Source organism: Trachemys scripta, chromosome 1 (genome assembly GCF_013100865.1).
Source record: "Trachemys scripta elegans isolate TJP31775 chromosome 1, CAS_Tse_1.0, whole genome shotgun sequence".
Lineage (NCBI taxonomy): Eukaryota > Metazoa > Chordata > Testudines > Emydidae > Trachemys > Trachemys scripta.
This window is the reverse complement of record NC_048298.1, coordinates 184,892,315-184,915,765: the sequence shown is the minus strand read 5'-3', so window position 1 is coordinate 184,915,765 and position 23,451 is coordinate 184,892,315. Positions and strand designations below refer to the sequence as shown.

Below are 23,451 nucleotides of genomic sequence, written 5' to 3'. Positions count from 1 at the left end.
GGTGCCCCTGATTAATGAACTCGAGTCAGCAATGCATCAGCTGTACAAACAGCGAGCTTCCCGCCTTGTCCAAAGACGACAAGATGATATTAAAGATGAATCTTCGGAGTTTTCAAGCCATTCAAGTCAGTCCATCTTGAAGGTTTTTATTATTCATTAAACAACCTTGTTTACTTAGTATGGTTTAATTTAAAAATAAATACTGCAGAGCATGATTGACTTAAAACTTATCTTTTGTGACGACTAGAAGCAAATTCAGATTTTAAAGTATTCTGATCTGTTTTGTTTAAATACTGAGACATTCTTACTCTTGAGACTTTATCTGTCCTATCTGCTAGTCTTAACTATATATATTCTTTCTCTTTCCTAGCATTCAAGATATTTGAGAGTAGTGATGTTTGGAATGAAACTTTGTCCTTATGTCAGGCTCTCTTTTGACCTACTTAAATTAATGTAGATACAAAATTCATGATACATCTACCGTTGATTTCCAAAAAGGATTTTTTAAATGTTAATAATCTGAAGACTTTAAAAAAGTACAGTTTATGCTGTTAGCAGTAAGTGTTACGTTTCAACAGTGTAAGTTTCAGACACTTAGAAAAGAAAAGAAAAAGCACTTCAAAGCTAAGGAGGCTGGAGGATAGTTTCTTTCTCTCTTAGCCAAATTTAAGTTGTAGTATTCAAATGCTAACTTTGTAATATTACAAATACTTCATACATAATAGAAAGCCTCCTTTTGAGACCATTGCTCCAGAAGTGGAAATCAATTTAAAAATAATTGATCAGTATCTCCGTTCTGGTGATCACTGTTAAATGCGTAAAATAAGTTCTGCAAAAAAACACAGATGCTCGTTTTATCTACCATTTTCCTTGAGAATATTTTATTCTACATACTAATGATATCATGTAAAATTTCACTCAGGTGCTTTTGAAAACTTTTCCTGAAATTGGTAGATTTGGTTTCCTGCTTTTAAGGAGATTTCCATTTTAAAAGTGTTCATTGCCCTCAGTTTTTTTTTTTTTTTTTTTTTTTTTTTAAATATGTAGAAAACGTGTCCTCTGAGCAATCAAAATTCACCTTGGTCCCCGCTTTCTGGTATCCACATCTATACCCATTACCCATTCATCTATTTAAGAACAATCGAAAACGGATGTTATACCTTATTACAAAACTACATTCTCATGCCCACTGCAAGTCCCTTTTGAAATAATATTCATCATGTGCACACAGCCTTATTAACTCTAAAGTTAAAATCACTCACCCTCTTTTGAGAGCTTAGTTGAGCATAGGCCTCGTGCTGGCTCTCCCATTTACCCTGGGTGCATTGCTTTGAGGCCTGTGATATGCCAAGTATGCTCTGAGCAAATTTGCTTAGGGAGCCTACAGTGGGGCTTGTTGGATTACAATGTGATTTTGGGGGATGGGAAGAGTCTGGATACTGTCATAAAGGGGAAGCCTTATCTGAAGAATGGGAGCCCTGAGAATATATTTTGGTAAATAGATATACATAGATATATTCCTGAAATGTTTCAGTCCTGTCCTCCTCTCCACTGAGACTGTTAACAAGTGTCAGTCAGTTTCTCAATCAGAGGTGCACGAACACATCAACTTGACAATCAGCTCACTTTACTCCTTAAACCAAAAAATTATTATCTTTGGAATAGACTTAAACAGGTTCTCTAAATGGTTACTTTACCCTGTCTTGTTACAGTCTGTAACATAATCTTGACAGATGTAACATATTGAACAAATTACAACTTCACCCATGCTCTAAAGCAGCCGTTCTCAACCTGTGGGTCGGGACCCCAGAATGGGTCACAACCCTGTCTTACGGGGATTGTCAGGGCTGGCGTGGACTTTCCTGGACCCAGGGCCAAAGCCCGAGCCTCAGCACTGGCGCTGAAGCCTGAGGATTCCAGCCCTGGGTGGCGGGGTTTAGGTTACAGGCCCCCTGCCTGGGGCTGAAGTCCTTGGGCTTCCGCTTTGGCCCTCCCGCCCGGGGCAGTGGAGCTTGGGCTTTGGTTATTGCCCCTCCCCATTGGAGTGGGGGGTGGCAGGGCTCGGGCTTCAGTCCCTCCTTCTGGGGTCATGAAGTAATTTTTGTTGTCAGAAGGGGGTTATGGTGAAATGAGCTTTAGAGCAGGGGTTCTCAAACTTCTTGTTTTCCGAAAGGATTTACCTTTCTTAAATAGGAACACTAAGACAAATCAGCATTAACATTCTTAAATGATGAATGATTTGATAACCTGGTTTGGTAAGAATGCATAGCCTCAAACTACACAAAAATAAAGTTATCGTTGAAATCTTGTGATGTTTATATTCTAGTGGGTGGATCTGGTATCAAGTAATACTTGTGAGAATTTATCTCAAAGGTTAGACAAGCTGGAGACTCTTTTGTGTTAATTTCAGTCAATGGCTTATCACCGGCTTCACTGATTAAGAGCAGAATTTAATGTAGCTAGTCAGAATGATCTATCATTGAATTGTTGTTTTTAAAAAAAAAAATGGAAAAAACTTAGGCTTTATTTCCTAGGAGTTTCAGATACATATCAAAACCTACACGTAACTTAGTGAACTTGATTTTATTCCAGGAAGCAAGACTAGATGAATAGGAGTCTGAGATACTAAATCTTTGTTACAGGGCTGCCTTTCTCTTCCCTCCCCCTCTTCTCTTCTCACTCAGTGTTTTTAAAATGTTGCATGCTGAATGCTATGTTTATAGCAGCAGTACAGTTTTTCCATTTTTGTTGTATCAAGCAGTTTAAACATTTACTGCTTTAGGCCACGGAGTGTTGATAATTTGTGAGCACCAGTATTAGAGGGGAAGACTGAAGTGTGATGAAGCAAGATTTGTATTTGAATAAATTTGGAGTATCTTCAATTTGAGATTCTAACTTCCATCACTACTTCTCTCAACCTCTAGTAGCTACAGATTCAAACATTTGAGTTTGTCTGTTTTCAGCTGCTTCAAAATACAACTGGACAACACATTATTCCCTGTTACTGTAGATGAAAGTGTTTTAATTTCAATCAATGTAATCTTGCAGGTAAAGCACTGATGGCACCAAATCTTGATTCTTTTGGACGAGACAGAGCACTCTATCAAGAATATGTAAAACGGCGGACTGCGGAAAGGGAAGCTAGAAGGTACAGTACTGAGATTTCCTGACTCTCTTGGGGTCGCATCCAAAGGCTCCATGCAGTATCATGGAAATCCCTGCATGATGTAATAACACGTAGGAAAGCGCTGTCCACACCCTGGACAACTTAGAGACTGCTTTGTGTAGTAATGGAGAGAACATTTCAGTTAAATGACAAAAGTACATATCTGGTTTGTTAGAAGGAGAACTGTAACTAAACTTTCTCCTTTCATCCTAATCCCTCTGTCCAGGCGCCTCATGCCTCAGCCTATGTGCTTGCCAAGGATCTCCTCAAAGAAATATTCAGGCTTAGTATGTGGAAGCAGCCAATCAGATGGTGCTTGCTAAAGTTACTGAAAATGCCTATAAGCCACTTCAGTCTTGCTGCAGTCCTTACTGCTTTTCCCTAGTTCCCATGGTGAGGGATGGAGAGGCTGTCTTTACTTTGGCTCTCCGGGGTCAGGAGCAGGACCAGCATGGCTAAAACCGTTGTTCATTTGTACAAAGATCTTAATGATTGGTTTATACTGTAATTATATTGCTGCCTTATAGAGCCCGTCGTAGGCAAGCAAGAGAACAAACTGGGAAGATGGCAGATCACTTTGAAGGCCTTTCTAGCGATGATGAAGAAACTTCAACAGATATTACTAATTTCAACATGGAACGAGGTTAGAAAAGTCACTCACTTATTAACTGAACATGGAAATCCTAAAAAAAAAAAAAAAAAATGCATGTTACACAATATGGATTTTTTCTAGACTCAGAATGACAAGATAACAGAATCACAACAGTGACTTGAAGTTGTTTTTTAAAAAAGCATTTAATAAGAATATGGAACTTGATGGGGACAATATCAACTCTTAAAACCAAGTTTAACAGACCTGTTCTAAAATCATATACAACTCAATTTATTCTATGGAGATATTCTAGCTAAAACAGAAGAATTGCTCTTCGTCCCTTCTTGCTGAACAAGCTTGCACAGTAAAGGGTAACATGCCACCATATATTTTTGCACAAATTCAGTGCTCTCTTTCTTTGCAAGTCTGAGTAGTTTCTTTTGTATTATGAAACACATGCTCCCTTTAATGACAAAGAGTTAAACATTTAAGTTTGTGTGGATTTTGGCAATTCATTGTTCAATAGGGGACACTTGAACTCTATCTTCTAAAAAACTATTTTTGGGTGATTTTTGGCATGATAGTCTATTATCCCTTAGAATTCTGAAGTCACAGACTTTGGTAGGACAGTGCTTTTCTGAAGTTCTGCATAAGTGTCTATAAGCTTATTGACAATTTTTATGGAGCTATGTTGCACTAATAGTTTGAAATTTTAATATTTTTTTCCTTGCATACATGTAACTAAATGGGCTGTGTAGTGACTAAGCCCTGTAAGCCTATAACTCTAACATTTCCATTCTTTTAATTGGCTGCGTTTTCACGAAAACTGCATCAGTGCATAAGAGTAATCTGTTTGAGTTTTGTAAAGTGGAGTGTCTGTTTAGGTTTTTTGCAGATACAATAAAACTGTGTTTAAAAACAATATTAACTTCAACTATCTAGTTAAAAACTTAGTGCCTGAACTGCTGTTTTAACTTGGCTTCTTGTGCATATATACGAGATTTAGAAACAGATACTATGCCTGCTCAGTATCTATTAAAGACTTCTAGTATATTCATATGACACATACCATAGATTCATTTTGGATTGCAAGATGCACAAATGGCGCACATATAACTGGGACATAATGGCAGTTAAAGATCTCTGGGACAACTTAATAGGTTCTTAGTTTAGGTATCACCGTTGTGGGAGCCCGGTGTAAAAGATACAGCTATATGGTGCTTCACTGTGTAACACCTCTCATTGGTTTCTCTTTTGGAACTGAAGAGCAACAGGAAGGGCCCTTTGAAGTTTGTCTCCTTTATATTCTTGATGCTCTAACTCTAAACATTATTTACAACAAAGAGAACTAGAGCTGCAGGAAGAAGGGATGACTAAAATGAAGAGAATGTAATAGTGTAAGAAAAGGGGTGAGAGGGAGTAAAAGGATAACGGAGGAACTTGGACAGCTGCTAGGCTAGCAAACTATTAGTACAGTAAAAATACAAAAAAGTTCCTGTTAATTGTAATGTTCACTAAATGTGATATATGTATATTAACATTATCAACAGTTCAATACACACACACACTAAGATCCACATGTCTGAATCCACACTTTCTGGAACCCTCATTTGACTGGCTAGTACTAAGGATGCCCCATCACACTTAGAACGTGGCGCACAGTTCTTCATTTTCACCCTTATTTATCATTATTGATACAGTCCCACTACTGGCTACTACTGAAACAAAACTGGCGGTGCTACAAAAGCTTACTAGATCTTAATATAAAACATATTTGCATGATAAAACAATATACCAAATAGACACTTGTAGCACCCAGGCACTGTTTGTGTTGCAGTGTGTGGGAAGACTAGAGGAGCAGAAACTAGAAAACTGATGTTGTTGCTTTTGTCAGTTTCTAAGCTGAATCTCCTTTAATTTGCTTGGGTAAACCACCTTATGGGAGCTCTTGCAGACAATAGAACATCAGCTTGTTACCTAGTTCTCTACACTTTTTTCCCCTAGATCGCATTTTGAAGGAGTCCAGCAAAGTTTTTGAAGATGTACTAGAAAGTTTCTACTCAATTGACTGCATTAAATCACAGTTTGAAGCCTGGCGTTCCAAGTATTTCTCTTCTTACAAGGATGCGTATATTGGCCTCTGTTTACCAAAGCTGTTTAATCCTTTAATCAGACTTCAGCTCCTTACCTGGACTCCTTTGGAGGTAAGATACTGCAATTAAAATTAAATGAACTGTTGTGCAGTAGAGCGTCATTTTTTCAAAACAAGGTGAATTACCCTCCAGGTCTTTTCAACTATGCCACTCTCAGGTCTTGGGCTTCAAGCTTATAAGGGGTAAGCTCTTTAGGGCAGGGACTTTGTTTTTGTTCTTTATGTACCACATCTAAACACAGTGTGGTCCTAGACCATGGTTAGGTCTCCCAGGAGGTATGGAAATATAATTCATAACGTCTTGGTTTTTTTTTTGTTTTAAATGGAATCATGATTCTTCCAGGCTCAGACCGGGCCTCAGGCTGTTGTCCCCTGTGGTTACCACAGCAGGTCTGACTTAAGTTCAACACCTGCAGTTCTTTCCTTTGGGAGCAATGACAGTGGTATTCAGTAACCAAATAGCCTTCTTAAAGCAAAGTATTTATTTAGAATGGGTCGGCAACGTTCGGCACGCGGCTCGCCAGGGTAAGCACCCTGGCGGTCCGGGCCAGCTTTATTTACCTGCTGACGCGGCAGGTTCGGCCGATCGCGGCCCCCACTGGCCGCGGTTCGCCGTCCCGTGCCAATGGGGGCGGCAGGAAGCGGCGCGGGCAAGCGATGTGCTGGCCGCGGCTTCTCGCCACCCCCATTGGCCCAGGACAGCAAACCGCGGCCAGTGGGGGCCGCGATCGGCCGAACCTGCTACGTCGGCAGATAAATAAAACTGGCCCGGCCTGCCAGGGTCCTTACCCTGGCGAGCCGCATGCCGAACGTTGCCGACTCCTGATTTAGAACAAAAGCACTTAAGGGAAAACAGATCTTAAAACATTTTAAACTTGTTTACTGTTGAATGTACCTTCAGAATAAAATGAGCTATTTTATTTCCCAGTTAAGCATATAGGTATGTTGAAAACATGCCAGATGGCTTTCCACTTACAATTTTTAATGATATGGCTATTCATTTCACTTATGTGGGAATATAGAAACAGGGCTGATACCAGGAAGGGGATAGGTGGTTATAAATAATGTTAATAGATGTACCCCAATATCTGTCCATGTGGAGTAGAATCACAAATCTAATAGTTTGTGGATACATGAGACATTTTGGTGCTTTCAGGTTTAACCATTTATGTTCCATAGGCTACAAAATGGGCACATAAATGTGGTTTTCTTATATAAAATAGGCCTTTTTCATCAGGATTCTGTAGTTAATATGGTATCACTAGCGTATTCCATACTGGGGTTTTGTACAGAGTGGTAGCCAATTATTTGTATGCCACGAACATAAGAAAACAAAGTACTTTACATCTCTCTGAAATAAGTGAATACTCTCCCCATTTTGTTAATGGGGAAATTAAGGCAGAGTGGCTTACCCTCAGTCACGCAGAATCAGTTGCAGAAATTAATAGGACCTAAGTGTTATGTGCTTAACTAAGGTATTTTGGGCCAGATAAAGATGCAGACAGAAGTCTGCATTGAATTCCATGCGAGTTAGGTGCCTTTGAAAATCCCTTTAGGCGCTTAAACGCCTCTTAAAAATCTGGCCCTTTGTCTAATGGCTAATGTGCTTAATACTTTTAGGATGTCGAGGATACTTGGCACATAATTCCAAAGCTATTTTTTTCTTTTTAAAAGGAGAAAAAAACGTAGGCCTTCAAGTGTATTATGCTGATGTTTTAGGATGGCTAAATAAGTTGTTCAGGTTCTTTAAAACTACCGTTGGCCTCAAACAATGTTTAAATGTATGGGATTAACGTCAGCCTTATTAATTTTAATAGGGCAAGTGTCAAGATTTTGAGAGTATGTTGTGGTTTGAATCGTTGCTATTTTATGGCTGTGAAGAACAGGAGCAAGAGAAGGATGATGCTGATATTTCGCTATTACCTACCATTGTGGAAAGAGTTGTTCTCCCTAAACTAACAGGTATAACTTAAAAATGCTATTTTGTGACTTCTACAAATATTAAACCATAGTAAATACAGGAGAAAACAACTTTCGTATGATTTAACTGTCTTAATACCTACTTTTTGAGCACCTGCAAAGAAAACTGTATAGTAATTCTTTATTATTTTTACTAGTACTTGCTGAAAGTATATGGGACCCTTTTTCTACGACACAGACATCTAGGATGGTAGCAGTTACACAGAAACTAGTAAATGGATACCCTTCAGTGGTAAACGCAGAAAACAAAAATACACAGGTAACTTTTTTTCCCCCTCAGTCACACTTGTTTGGGAATCTATTTTATAGAATTTATGCAGCAGAACGAGAGACATTACACACATTGGAGCAAGGAGCAGAATCTTACAACTAATGGATGTGTCAGTGCCCAATTCCGTAGCACTAAAGATCCAGTGCAGCAGCTGGGGGAAGTAAACCAGGAAGGGAGCTAAGCCATTTGAGTCCGTACAAAATGTACAATAGGATTTGAACAGGATGATTCAAAATGTACCAAACTCAGTTATGGGGCTTATAATTTCACTTTAAGTTTCAGTTGGAAACACCGTTGCTTCGGTTTTCATATTGTATTGATAGAACCTTCTCTAGATTGAGTGCCACATTTGCTTGTCTTGTATGATAAAAGAACTTGTTTTTGACAACTTAATGATATTTTGCAGTGTCGTAGCCATATACTTACAGTATCGGCGTTAACGGAGTGTGAATGCAAACCTTAGAATAATAAGAGAGAACTCCCAGCAGAGTTGATAGATTAAGACTGTGTAAGACCCTGATCCTGCAAATTGTTAATTTGTTTAAAGTTAAGCACAGGAGTAGCCACATTGACTTATGTTCCCTTTAAACTGAAGTCCAGTATTTTTACTGACTTGTTAATTGTAGATATTTCCAATATTTGACTTCAGTGGGACTACTCGCATACTTGAAGTTAAGTATGTTTATGTATTTTGCTGAATTGGGGCTTAAAGCACTTTGCTTTTTTAACTTCTAAAGAGATCTTTAATTTAGCTAACAACCAAAGCAGGACTGCAAAAATTTTTAGCGTTTTCATCTCAACTTTTTCAGACACTTTTGAAGGCCCTGTTACTAAGAATGAGAAGAACGCTAGATGACGATGTATTCATGCCATTGTACCCCAAAAAGTAAGTTGCTTGTTAAATGTGCAAAACAGCCATAAACATCTTGATTGGCAATACCAGTTGCCTTTTGTCTTGCATATGGTAGCTGAGGCTTTTTCATAGCTCTGGGCTGGTTCTTAGTTTTGGGTTATAGTGATTTTTTTTCAGGTTTAATAACATACTGTAAGACTGTAATAAGGTGAAAATAATGAAAAAATTATTTGAAACTTTGGAATTTTTATTATAGTTTGCCCTCCATTCATGAAAATAAGCATAGTCCACAACCTTCAGACTGAAATTTTTATGGTTACTTATTAAACAAGTTTAGAGAAATCTTTTATTTTCCAGCATCTTAGAAAACAAGAACTCTGGTCCTTATTTGTTTTTCCAACGCCAGTTTTGGTCCTCAGTGAAGGTAAGTGAACAAAAATATCTGATGAGGCCTCGGGCCAGGTACTGCTACCATAAAATACACTTAAATATTTTAGAAAATTACTTAAAAATGCATATGATGGAAGGGAGGTTATGGGAAAATTTAGAAAAACATTATTTTTGTAGACTAATGAAACAGTTATATTCAGTACTTTGAGTGGGGTAGATAAGTACAGATATGGTGAACATTTGTAATTTTAAGATTTTAATTTTAAGTACTACAAGGTTTAAAGGAAATTACCTTTTTGACAAAATTTCATCCCCTTTTAAAACCATCTCTTATACAAAGAGAAGAGAGATCTTGGACAGATCACTTTGTAAATGACAACTGTTTTAAAATTATGTATTACATATTTATTTGACATACAAAGCAGATCAGTCTTGATAGTCCAAATGACCAAAAAAAAAAAAATCTGACAGTCTAAAAGTGTGCGGGCAAAATATAAACAGGCTAACTAAAATGAAAGGTCTTGGTTGGGGATAAAGGACAGAACAGCTACTTAGGTTGTATTTATTTTTAACTTTTAAAAAAGTAGGAAACATCAAACTCATTGTGCACAAGTGACACCTTTATTTATCCCATCGGCTTTTAGTCACTGCTTGCTGTAGAATTCTAGAACAAATGTAATCTTGGTCTACTTGAGGCCAGGGGGGTAGAGAGAAGATGGAGGAAACACCTTCACAAATGCAGTCAGAAGGTGGCCCTCTTTTTTTTTTCCTTCCCCTTTAGCGACTGTTGAAATTAGAGACAATGGTCGCTTGCCCTTTCATTTGAAATAAAGTATATGAACTCAACAAATGAACCAAAGGAGTGGATGCATAGATTGGAGTTTGACAAACTTTACAGACTTTTGCAAACAGTAGTAGATCTTGGATTTTTCAGTGGTGGTGTTGGGACTGAATTGGGGAGAATGGGATTGTTTCTCCAATTTCTGGATATGTTTGAAAATCTGTTCATATACATAACAATACTTGTAACATTTTGGCAACAAACATTTCAATTTAAAAGTGTACAGTTTGCCACCTTTAAACTTTTTTCTTTCCTTTTTAATTTTTTTCATGGGTGTGAGTGGGTGTGTGTTCTAAAGGAAAAACTGGGCATGGCTCTCAATTCTCAAACATTAAAATGAAAGTGATTTGTAGAAGACCAAAATTGGTCACATGTTCATGATCTTGCTTTTTTTTTGGTTGTTTTTTTAAGTAAATTCAGCCACATCTTGAAAGCAATTTTCATCAATAACCCCCTCACTTCACTATGATGTGGTAGGAAAATGTCATTTTACAGATGGGGAAAGTGGCACAGAATAATTGTGACTTGACAAAGCCATAGAAGTCTGCGAGAGTCAGGATTGGTATTGAGTTCCTGGCCTTTCCAGTTCTGTGCTAAACCATGAGACCAATGGTGTTCAACCTGTGGTCTAGGGCAGTGGTTTTCAAACTTTTTTTCCTGAGGACCTAGTTGAAGAAAATTATTGATGCCTATGACCCAATGGATCTGGGGATGAGGGGTTTGGGGTGTGGGAGGGCTGGGGCAGCGGGTTGGGGTCCAGAAGGGGATCAGGGCTCTGGGCTGGGGGTGCAGGCTCTGGGGTGGGGCCAGGGATGAGGGGTTTGGGGTGCAGGAAGGGGTTCCTGGTTTGGGGGGGGCTCATGGCTGGGGCAGGGGACTGGGGCACAGACTTACCTCCAGTGGCTCCCTGTCAGCGGCACAGGTGGGGTGCAGAGGTAGGCTTCCCACCTGTCCTGGCATCGCAGACTACGCTGCGCCCAGAAGAGAGCCAGCAGCAGGTGTGGCTCTCGCATGCAGGAGTGTGGAGCTGGTGCTCAGGGCAGGGGCAGTGCACGGTGCCTCGTGGCCCCCCTGCCTAGAAACCGGACCCGTTGCTGGCTGCTTCCGGGGCACAGCACGGTGTCGGAACAAATAGGCACTAGCCTGCCTTAGCTGTGCAGCACCGCCGACGGGACTTTTAACGTCCTGGTCGGCGGCGCTGACCAGAGCTGCTAGGGTCCCTGGGTGCTGAGCAAGGCGACCCAGTGCCTTGCATGCCGCGACCCAGTACTGGGTCACAACCCAGACTTTGAAAAACACTGGTCTAGGGGCTCTGAGGCTCTACGTTGCAGTCCTGACCGACAATCTTGACGACAAAGTGTCACACACCTTGCATGGACACTTCCATTTGACAGCCCTGTTACTTATTCTTTACAACCTGTGAGACATCTTAGCAAGTTGTGGAAGTGACTTGTAATATTGGTGCAACTGGTTGCCAGGAGTTGCTATGGCACCTGCTCAGCAGGCAGCGAGGCCTCACTGCTACCCCTGCTGGATCAGAGTAGGGAAGGAGCATTGTAGTGGCAGCAATGGTAGCACATTGAAGCAACAGAGAGAAGGTGAGGGGCCTAGTACTGATCCCAAGCTCTAACAGCTATCCGTACCAGCTTTCCCCCAGGTACTCCCGCAGAGCTTTCCACCCAGACAGCCCCAAGTCACCTACCACTGAAACCATCCCATGCTCCCAAACAGGCTCCAACACCCATTTATCTCCCCACAGCAACAGCAATCAGGTTTAGTGCTGCTGCATGTCTTCCCCTTTCACTGTTTGGGACAGATTGTATTGACTGAAAGCTGAAGTCTCTGGTTATGTTCAGATTTGCAAACATGCAAAATAGCTTATTAAATCTGCATAAAATGTCACACACTGAGCAGCACAATTCGACAGCTATGCTGTTAAGAAAACTGGTATTTATTTCATTTAAAATGTTGTTCCCTGTAACTTTTTTAATGAAGTGTTTTGCATCATTTCTGCTGCTCCAGGGAGGAAGTAGGAGCAGGCACATCCTCCCAAACTGCCTTCCACTACTTTCTTTGAAGCCCCAGCTGGAGCTTTTGTGTGAATTGGGAGTGCTCTGAACTGCTGCTTTCACATTGCAGGATAGTGTGCCTGCTTTCTTGCCAGACTATGGAAGCTCCAGAAAAAAGGATCTGGAGTTCCACTAGCTCTGACTTTGCTTAGGGGAGTACCTATCAAAAAAGTCTCTTAAACCCCACACAGCCACTGACTGCAGCACAGGAGAATGGAGATCAAGAAGAAGCTGAGAACCAACAGCTCCGTTATTCTCTGCCTCTGCACTGGTCTGCAAGATGCTTTAACTTGTACCAGCTGGCATTGGTTCCCTATGGTCCATATTCCACTTGGAGATAAAACACTTAGCCACTCTCCCCTGCTCAACATGGCTTCTGTACCAATGGCTGTGGGGAGTCAAGTGTAGGCACTACCCATGCTGTCTGTACGATAATGGGATTTTTCCCGTGCCAGGGTTGTTTGCAGGTGGTACAGAGGAAGCAAGAACAGGGCAGAGTCTGCCCCCAAAGTACTGATTGTGTTTTTGTTTTGTTTAAATTTTTTCAGCCCTCAGGCTTAAAAGTTTGGACATCACTGCACTAGACTACAGTTAATAGACTTTATAGAACAAATTTTGGCTGTAAAAACTCAATTTGCTCTTGTAGTTTCTTTGTATATATTTTCCATAGAATGCTCTGTAACCCTCATTTTTGTACAAATCCAATGTTACAACATTGGGAAGAATGACATCTCACTAGTTCTATTTAGTCATGAAACTGAACCATAAGAAGTTTGTCTTTACCTCACCCTGATCAGTACATTTAAACATGTCTTTTTACCTGCTTAAATTTTTTTCTAGTTTATCAATAGTTGCTTATGTTTTGCCTTCAAATATTCAACACTTCCATTGTCTCTGGTGTCTTTAGTTACTAGGAAACTTTCTCCAGTGGTATGGAATTCTTTCAAACAAAACTCTACAGGAGTTATCGATAGATGGCCTGCTAAATAGATATATCCTTATGGCTTTTCAGAATTCTGAGTATGGAGATGACAGCATTAAAAAAGCTCAAAGTGTAAGTAAAATGGAACAAAATATACTTAGAAAATGTTTTTATATATAATATTTTCTAACTCTTGAATTTCCAGTCAAGTAAAATGAATATTTGGAGCCCTAGTGGGAGACTATTCGGTTTCGTGTATTTAGCCTAAGATTTCCAATGTTGCCCATATCTCTTTTTACAAATAAAACAATTACTATGTTTTCATAACAGACAACTGTTTTTAATAGAAGATACATTATGTGAAATTAGAATTCTGCTTATTGCTACCCTCAATATTGTTGGTGATTTTTTTTTTAAAGATATTGATTAGAATATGTTGCTAGCATCTTATTTCTCACATTGGTCTTTAATATGTTATAGTATCCCCACAGTGTAAACCTTATTGTTTTAGGCCTTACCAGTGCCAATACTGGTATCAGACTGTAGGTATTAGTCATCTTTCTTGCCTTTTTGCTGTTAACACATTTTCTTCTTCCCTCATCTGTAGGTAATTGCTTGCTTTCCTAAACAGTGGTTCACTAATCTAAAAGGGGACAAGACTATTTCCCAGTTAGAAAACTTGTGTAGATACCTTGTTCATCTGGCTGATACAATTTACAGAAACAGTATTGGATGCTCTGATGTGGAGAAAAGAAATGCAAGGTAATTTATTTTGAATCATTTAATGTAATGGTATCTCATGCTGCTGATATACACAGCACAAAAGCACATGTGCCAACAGACATGTCCATATATATTTTTTTTTTCTTTGGGAGGAGTTCTCCCCTTTATTAAAGTTTAAATAGGATCCTTAATATGATATCAATGGCTCTTGAGAATGGCTAGTGTATTGTATAAAGGTTATATTTAATCTGTTCCCATTGTGTAGTTCTGCTCTAAAAAATTACTTGAAAAGTAGCATTTTGGGATTTTGTTTGGTTTTGATGGTTTCTTTACAAATTTACTGATGTTGCAGCTAACTGCTTGCCAAGCAAATTCTCGCCACTGTCAGCAATACAGATTTCTGTAATCCAAATTGTGCTAGTCTTAAACACACCTGAACAACCTACTGGAGAAATTCCTTACATTCTCAGATAACATTGTTTACCCTTGCTCATGAGAATCACCATACCTAAAAGCATAAATGGGATTAAATGCCCATATGTGGCTATTAGAGGTGAATTGGAGGAGGTGAGGAGAGAGATTCCAGTAGAAAATGAAAGTCTTTTGATAGTCGTCCTAGTTTATAAATTGGTATTTTCTTTCTACACTAGCTGTTTGTCTGGCAAACTCGCACTGGAACTGTGGATTAATAATGAAAGGGTAGATGGATATTGAGCCAAAAAGATTTCTTCCTGATATTCCAGTTCCAGTTAATTTAGTTGTCTTTGCTATGTGCCGATAACTTTTATTAAGTATATGGAAATATACAATAAATCCCAAACTTTCCTGGTAACAATTGTGCAATTGGCTGCTGATTTATATTGACTTCATCTTACAAAATTACATAAATGTCCTTATTTCCCTTTGTAACATAGCTATTCATCTAGGCTCCTCCGTCCCATAGTAACTGGGGAAATATTACTCTACTACTTTTTTTTTCAAAGCAAAAACAATCATCAAATTCTTGTGCCAAGAGGGAAACAAAACATCATAACCCATGTTTGCATCTGTTTGTTTCTCGGAGTGTTGGACACCGCTTCATAGTTCAATTTGATAGAAAAAAGTCCCATTTAGGGTAGATTTTGAATTTCTGTAGTCATGAAAATTTCTTTAGATAGTTAAATTTCATGTCTGAATCTTGTTCCTTTTGTGGGACTTTCAAAATTTTCCTACCAGGCTTGTACCTCCTAGATTGCTAGGAGTTTGTTTACTGTGAATCTGTTATTACTACCCAATCCAGGTCAATCTATTACAAATGTGTAACAGTATTTTTATCTCTTGTGGCATGCACAAAAACTGCTCATTTTTAAATTTTTTTGGTTCAAGCAGTGTGTGTAAAATGGAACTGTGACTGACTTCCTAATACCGCATGTTACCCAGTAGTTTGTCCTGAGACTATGCTATGTCCAAATAAGCCATACATATGCAGCTTGTCTTCCCTTTGTTTCTAGGATTGCTGTCCCCAAAAGAGACTTTTTTTTGTTTTCATATCCAGAAACACACTAATTTCAATGAGCCGTATTTATAAAAAAAAAAAAAAAAAAAAAAAAAAATTATTCACAAGCTGGCTCACTAGCTGTGAGAAAAAAGAATAAGCAGTGAAACATTTCTAAACTATTATTTGCATTGTGCAAGATTTTGATTTCTAGTTGTATTAACATATTTTTTCCCATCATTTAGGGAGCACATAAAACAGACAGTAAAGCTTCTAGCAAGTATTCGAGCGCTGGACCATGCTGTGACAGTTGCAAATGAACATAATGTGAAAGAGTTAAAGGTTTTAATTGAAGGGAAATAACTTTTAGGTGACTCATTTTGAGCTTTAAAACCATTCCTGATGTGTAATTTATGTACATATGTAAAGTTTCTTAAACTGTAAAATATTGATCCTTGTTTTAATACAAAGTGCATTGTTACATACATCATCCTTAATAGGTATTGATTTCTTTAAAAAGAGAAAAGGAATCCAGGAAGACCATCTTTCCAGCAGTCAGACTTCCCTTAAAATCTCTCAACATATTGTTTACAAAAATATTTTGTACCCCATGATAACTAGTCATCTACTCAGTTAATTGTCCCATGGTTAACTGGAGTATGTGTAATATATAATGTGTAATATACAGTATGCTTATATTTATACCACCCTGTTACTTTCATACTGGATATAGTGGTCTCCTGCTGTTGAAATAAGTGTTTCAGTTGCTGAAATTTACTTCAATAAACTGACTGCATTATTGGTCAAAAGGGCTGGCAAAATATGAGAATCATTTGACCTAAATAGTAAAGAAGCTTTCACATAGCACCTAACATTACAAAGCAGCTGTGCTTCACTCAGACTGAAATAGCTTAACTTTACATCTTGTATTCAGAGTTAATATGGATCTTTCTTCAGACTGTTTTTAAAATCCTCATTAGCATAGTTTTTGATGCAAACAGTAGTCTGATGACTTAAACATGTGGTAACTTATGTTTTAAGTTAAATGGCAACACTGCGTGATGGTGTGGGCTCTCTTCCCCACCCCACCCCCCCAATTACTCATCTTGAAGGGGGCAGCATTTCACTCATGGATCCTGAACCCTCATCCCTTCAACAACTCATCTAAATCTACTCTGTGTTCTGTTGCATAATTTATAATATCTCTGATTTAGATGTGAAATATATTTGCTCAAACATGGGTATTTCTAGAGGTGTAAAAGCCAAGCAAAGGAAACAAATATTTCAGTCAATATAAATATCACGCAGTGAATAGTCAAACAACTTTTAAATTTAACACTTCCTGTCAAGTAAGACCATTTTAAAAAATGGACTAGCTTACAAAACAAAATGGCCTTTTAGGTATAAGAGGTGTTTTTTGTCAGAACACTAGTGACATGTTGGAGTCCCAGGAACACTAACTTGCAGTCACTGTTTTGGACAAGCTATTTCCAGGTGTGCCCTATGTTAGTTGGGAATTGTAGCAATAAATTGGCATACTGAGTAACATTATAATCACTGTATTTTATGCTCATGTCATGTGGTATAAATTAGGATATTAAAAATGTACAATTTGTAACATGCACACATCATTTGGAAACCAAACAATTGTTTTCTGAACTTGGGCTGATGGAGCACATTCAGAGTATCTGCTTTTAAGAATCCTTCCAATAAACTTGTCTGTCATGGAGCTGTCTCAGTGAAACCTGTGAAGCTTATTTTGTTCGTTCCTTGGGAGAGAGGTAAAGGAAGAAATCTGCATGCTTGACTAATTGTTTAAACAAATAATGAAGGAAAAACTTGAATTGGAAGGAGGATTTTGAAATATACCAAATCCATATTGTCTTCAGATGGGATCTCATTACATTATTAGGATCAAAATCCACCTTCTGTAGTGGAATTCTGGTTGCAATCTTAGTTATAGAGAGGCTATACCTTTTAATTACACACAGCTCCAGCAAGAACTCTGGTCCTGCAGTTCCTAAATTCAGAGTTTTATGACTACGGTGGTTGCTAGCTAAAAACAACAGCCCTGAATATTCAATGGTACTTTATTTGCTATTGAGTGTAAATAGCTAACATTTTTCATTACTGCAATTGCAGAAAACATACTTGACTTCTTTAAAAATCTTGTAAAACGGAGTGCCTTCAAATGCAATTTTAATCAAAGGGGTTTAAAGACCGTACCAGTGTAAGTGTATATTGTTTTATAATATATTAGGATAACACTGTTAAGTATTCAGTCAGCTCCAGCTGAGGTAGAGCTCTTATCCCCTGGAGCAAGACTTCCTCAGTAACTGAATTGTGGGGTGTAACAGGCATTATATAAATGTTGTTCAATTTTCTGTGGCCTGAACAATGGCTGCAATCTAATACCTTATCTGGAAAAGGAATTCTGGCAAATTCAAACACCTCCACTGTGGGCTAGAATGTACTGTGGCAGGGGCAGTGTGGGGAAATGTAGACAATTATTTGATATGGCCTCCATGAATATAATAAAAAAAACCACAAACAAACCCAAATAGCTGTATGAGCCACCACTGATGCACTACCATATTATCTTGTGGAGGAGGCAGTGAGAGGCAGAGAAGAACCCCACCAGTGTATCTGGCTGGTACTTCTAATGGAAGACCAGATCTGGAGAAACAGCTGATTCTATTATGCCCTATGAAGCTGAACACTATTTTGCTCTGCTGCCCAATTGTGTCCACCTCCATGCAGAGGGGAATTTTGACTCCTGAGGGTAGCAGTATCTCACTATGCTCTTTGCACTTAACTTTATTCTCCCAAACTCTAACCACCTGGTTGTCTTTACCCTCCCTGGAGCTAAGTGTCTATTGAGGGAGTGGCCCCTTCTTTTCACCCACTTGTTCCCCTCGGGACCAAGTAGCAGTAGGAGGTGTTATGCCCCTTAAAAAATAAAAATGCAGGCTTGCAGTTGACCACATTATTTCACTGATTAAATCTGTATACTATATTGATCAGGCTGGACATTTTCAAGACCACTGCTAGAAAGCTGCTGCTACTTACAAAGCTTCAAGTTATGGCATCTTACATCAATTTGGGTTGTCAAACAAGTAATTCTTTTATTATATTTATAGGCCTGTTGAGTACAACACACACACACCTGCTTTTTCATTAGAGTGATTTTTCTTAATAGATTGTCAGATTATAAAATGGCAGTTTATCAATATATATTTATTGTTAAACATTTTCTTTGAGAAAGATATAGTTAACTATAGCTAATTTACATCTTTAATGAACATCAGTTTGTGGTGGCATACTAAAAAGGCAAAACAAAAGGAGTAAAGGTAATTCTAACCTTGTTTCTTAAGATGCATGTAGGAATTAAATATTTAAAACTATGCCAAACTTTTAAGTTTAGTTAGTGAAGGGTGTAGAAACAAGTACTATGTTCAATTTCTGTTGCTGGAGGATGCAGTGAAACAACCGCATACTTTTATACTTTTTTTTCATAATTTGTGACAATTTTAAGAAAATCATAGAATTTATTGACAAATGTAAAACACTGAAATCCAGCTATTTATCATTTAAGGGGCTGCTTGATAACAGGAATATCCATGTGCCCCATGTTGGTAGTGATCAAGTTGCTACATTCGGATGGTTTTCACTGCCAGCTAATGGCCTATATGAAATGAATTCTAGGGTCTCAATCCGGTTTCCTGTTATCCATATTACACTTGCCACCTTCATTGTTGTAGCAGAGAGAGGAAGGACTGAATGGAGATGGAACTTTTTTCATATCTTGAGGAGGACCTTTTGAGATTAAAGTTGCTGTATCTGGAGGATAAGTGCAGAAGCTCCTATAATGTTGATTTTCTGTTGACAAATAAGGAATTTAAATTTGTACTGCAGTCACCTTTACAGAACTACAAATGATTTGAGCTTTAGAAATACTTGAGCACAATATTCAGCTAGAGAGAGAACCTTATTTGTATAAAAGTGTTGCATCTTTAGTGACAAATTAAAATTTCATTAATGTAGCATTTATCTCAAAGCACTTTATAAACTATGTAGCTTTATGCAAGAATTCATTCATTCAGCAATGCTATACAACTATCTCTAGAGTGGGATATAATTGCACAGCACCATGGTTTAGGGGTGAGAGATAGCTCAGTGGTTTGAGCATTAGCCTGCTAAACCCAGGGTTGAGAGTTCAATCCTCAAGGGATTGAACTCTTAGGGATGGGGGCAAAATCAGGACCAAGTCCTGCTAGTGAAGATGGGGCTGGACTCCATGACCTTTTAAGGTCCCTTCCAGTTCTATGAGATAGGTATATCTCCATATTTCAATAGGACAGTAGTCAATTAAAATTGCTAGCTGGATGTAGGAAGGTCCCAAGTAAATAAATATTAAATTGGCATTTGGCCAGAAAAACCTGCACTCCCTAAATTTTCCAGTAAGTTTTATGGAGTCTCTAGTGGCCACAGCTCATTAGACCCTCGATTTTAAATTCACTGGAAGAATGTCAGGATTACTGGGCTATTAAATCAGTAATGACTTGGGGCTGGGGGTAGATGATGTCCTGTTGAATTACTAATCTCCCCCACCTGCAGCACTTGAGTGATTATTGGATTATTCTGAAAAGGAGCCTTTTTGTAAAATAAGAGCAAAGTCATTAGCAATAAGAAAAGGACCTAGCACCCAAATAACATAAAAGGAAGTTAAATTTGACACTGAAAAGTTTGGGGAGGGGAAGGGGAGAATTTAGCATGTGATCTTTTCTCTCTTTTAGGTACCAATCTTTGCATGAGTTCTTAATCTGAGATTTCTCTCTTATTTACCCCAAAACTCATTCCACTGAATCTTTCAGAATGTTGGAGCCTCAAAATTATTTTAGGGAACCTGCATGGAAACATGCTGCTATGATGTAACAATGCTTTTATATGAAGACTTTAACCTCATTTAACTACCTAATGTTGCTGCATGATATAAATTTTGAAGTTATATTTTTCTTTTCTTGAAAGGCAGACAATTAAATGTGACAACCCTACCTGTCCATTTGATAGTTACCCAAGTGGAAATTAAATATCCCACGATCATGTTTCTAAAACCTGGGGAATAAATCCAGTGTCTAAAATGACAATCTGGTTTTAAATTTAAGTGCACAAATTATTCATCATTCTATTTTAGAGTTAATAGTTGAGAGATACGAGCTTGAGATAAATGGGAACTATAACTAGGAGGCTCCATAAATTTGTAGCTGCAGATAGAGGGATAGTCATGTTTTACCTGAAACTGAACCTCATGCTAGTCTAGTAAAATGGATGTTTTGTTACAAGAGTTGAGCATCTTTCTGCATCCAGCATACCTCGGAAATAAATTCTGCAGTGGCATTAACTGTGTTAGTCGCATTAGTGTGTTTCTATTAGATTGGTTTAATGGCATTTAAACATTTGTATTTATAATTTTAAACCTCTCATTTAGAGTAAAGATGTACAAAATACATTAATCAAAGTAGAATAATAAGAGGGGCAAAATGAATAATAAAAAGGTTGACAAATTAAAAACCCAATCCAACAAATCACATACAATATACTCTGACTTCAGTAGGACTACTCATATGCTTACAAATATGTGCTTAGGTACTTTGCTGGATACTAGCCTGTGAAATCTGGTAGGGCACACTCCATTTTGACCAGTGTTTGATGTATTACCATAGCTGCAGGGAGATGCCCCAGCCAGGACTGCACATCATTTAGCTCAATGGCAGTTCAAACACATAAAATGTGGATATGGTCTCTGCTCTGAAGAGTTTACAACTGAGGGCCCCTCAGCCTGCAAACACTTAAGTATGTGCTTAACTCCAAGTCCTTTGAGCTTAGTAGGACTACTCATATGTAAATGTTTGCAGGAACAGGGCTTGAGATCAGTGATAGACTTATAATTTATAGTGGTGGTTTAATTTTTTTAATAAAGTGGCGTGCCAACCTTCCCTAGCCACATATCACACCACCAATTGACCTTGAGGAAAACAGGTCTTAAAGGACATGGTAAATGTGGTTGGACATGGCCTGATCCAAAGTCTTTCCCTTGACTTCAACATGCTTTGAAGCAGACCCTGGGAGGCCACTCTGGACATGAGGGCATCACCCCCATTAGGGGAAGAGGACAAACTTTCCATCACCCACAAGTAAGGATAAGATTTTATCATGGAGGTCACAGAATCCAGAGACCTCTCAGACATTTTCTGCTTCAGTCCCAGGGTGGCGTGCATAGAGCTCCCAGCTGCTCGGTGGCGTGGTGGACCCCACCACCCCATCCCCATTTTGCCAGTTATTTTTAGTAAAAGTCATGGACAGGTCATGGGCTTCCCAGAATTCTTGTTTTATTGCCAATGACCTGTCCTGTCCTTGACTTTTACTAAAAAGTTACCATGCAAGTTTTCTCAGCAACCACCCAGCCAGCCAGTTAAGAACATAAGAACAGCCATACTGGCTCAGACCAAAGGTTCATTCAGCCCAGTATCCTGTCTACCGACAGAGGCCAATGCCAGGTGCCCTGGAGGGAATGAACCTAACAGATAATGATCAAGTGATCTCTCTCCTGACATCCATCTCCACCCTCTGATAAACAGAGGCTAGGGACACCATTCCTTACCCATCCTGGCTAATAGCCATTAATGGACTTAACCACCATGAATTTATCTAGTTCTCTTTTAAACCCTGTTATAGTCCTAGCCTTCACAACCTCCTCAGGCAAGAAGTTTGACAGGTTGACTGTGCGCTGTGTGAAGAACTTACTTTTATTTATTTTAAACCTGCTGCCATTAATTTCATTTGGTGGCCCCTAGTTCTGATATTATGGGAACAAGTAAATAACTTTTCCTTATTCACTTTCTCCACACCACTCATGATTTTATATACCTCTATCATAGCCCCCCTTAGTCTCCTCTTTTCCAAGCTGAAAGTCCAAGCCTCTTTAATCTCTCCTCATATGTGACCCGTTCCAAATCCCTAATCATTTTAGTTGCCCTTCGCTGAACTTTTTCTAATGCCAGTATATCTTTTTTGAGATGAGGAGACCACATCTGTACACAGTATTCAAGATGTGGGCGTACCATTGATTTATATAAGGGCAATAAGATATTCTCCATCTTATTCTCTATCCCTTTTTTAATGATTCCTAACATCCTGTTTGCTTTTTTGACTGCCGCTGCACACTGCGTGAACATCTTCAGAGAACTGTCCACGATGACTCCAAGATCTCTTCCCTGCTTAGTTGTAGCTAAATTAGCCCCCATCATATTGTATGTATAGTTGGGGTTTATATGTCTGCCCTTTTCTGATATGTCAGATTCTTTTTTACGTGAATGTTTCTTGTCTGATCTGGCCCATACTTTATCCTCTTCCATCTTCTCCTCCTGACTAAAATCTAGAGAATCTCAATTAATAGGATCTCCTCTAAGAGAAATCTCTGTCCGATCCACATGCTCCTCTGCAGCAGTCGGCTTTCCCCCATCTCTTAGTTTAAAAACTGCTCTGCAAGCTTTTTAAATGTTAAGAACCAGCAGTCTGGATCCACTTTGGTTTAGGTGGAGCCCATCCTTCCTGTATAGGCTCCCCCATTCAAAAGTTTCCCCAGTTCCTAATAAATCTAAACCCCTCCTCTCTACACCATCGTCTCATCTATTCATTGAGACTCTGAAGCTCTACCTGCCTACCTGGCCCTGCATGTGGAACTGGAAGCATTTCTGAGAATGCCACCATAGAGATCCTGGATTTCAGTCTCTTTCCTAGCAGCCTAAATTTGGCCTCCAGGACATCTCTCCTACCCTTCCCTATGTCATTGGTACCTACATATACCACAACCACCAGCTCCTCCCCAGCACTGCACATAAGTCTATCTAGATGTCTCGAGAGAGCTGCAACCTTCGCACCAGGCAGACAAGTCACCATATGGTTCCCCCGGTCATCACAAACCCAGCTATCTACGTTTCTAATGATCAAATCTCCCA

General features: G+C 38.9%; 1 protein-coding gene across 2 annotated transcripts in view; it reads left to right on the top strand.

The window, feature by feature from the left end:
• PAXBP1 (PAX3 and PAX7 binding protein 1) overlaps positions 1 to 17,177 on the top strand; it is a 34,759-nt gene extending 17,582 nt beyond the window's left edge. For both annotated transcript variants that reach the window (XM_034793901.1, XM_034793892.1), the window contains exons 8-18: positions 2 to 125; positions 3,049 to 3,148; positions 3,694 to 3,809; positions 5,763 to 5,962; positions 7,728 to 7,872; positions 8,028 to 8,149; positions 8,971 to 9,047; positions 9,372 to 9,438; positions 13,222 to 13,368; positions 13,844 to 13,998; positions 15,679 to 17,177. In XM_034793901.1, coding sequence (XP_034649792.1) covers positions 2 to 125; positions 3,049 to 3,148; positions 3,694 to 3,809; positions 5,763 to 5,962; positions 7,728 to 7,872; positions 8,028 to 8,149; positions 8,971 to 9,047; positions 9,372 to 9,438; positions 13,222 to 13,368; positions 13,844 to 13,998; positions 15,679 to 15,796 — 1,371 coding nt within the window. In that variant the 3' untranslated portion in view covers positions 15,797 to 17,177. The remainder of the gene's footprint in view (position 1; positions 126 to 3,048; positions 3,149 to 3,693; positions 3,810 to 5,762; positions 5,963 to 7,727; positions 7,873 to 8,027; positions 8,150 to 8,970; positions 9,048 to 9,371; positions 9,439 to 13,221; positions 13,369 to 13,843; positions 13,999 to 15,678) is intronic.
• The last annotated feature ends 6,274 nt before the right edge of the window (positions 17,178 to 23,451 follow it).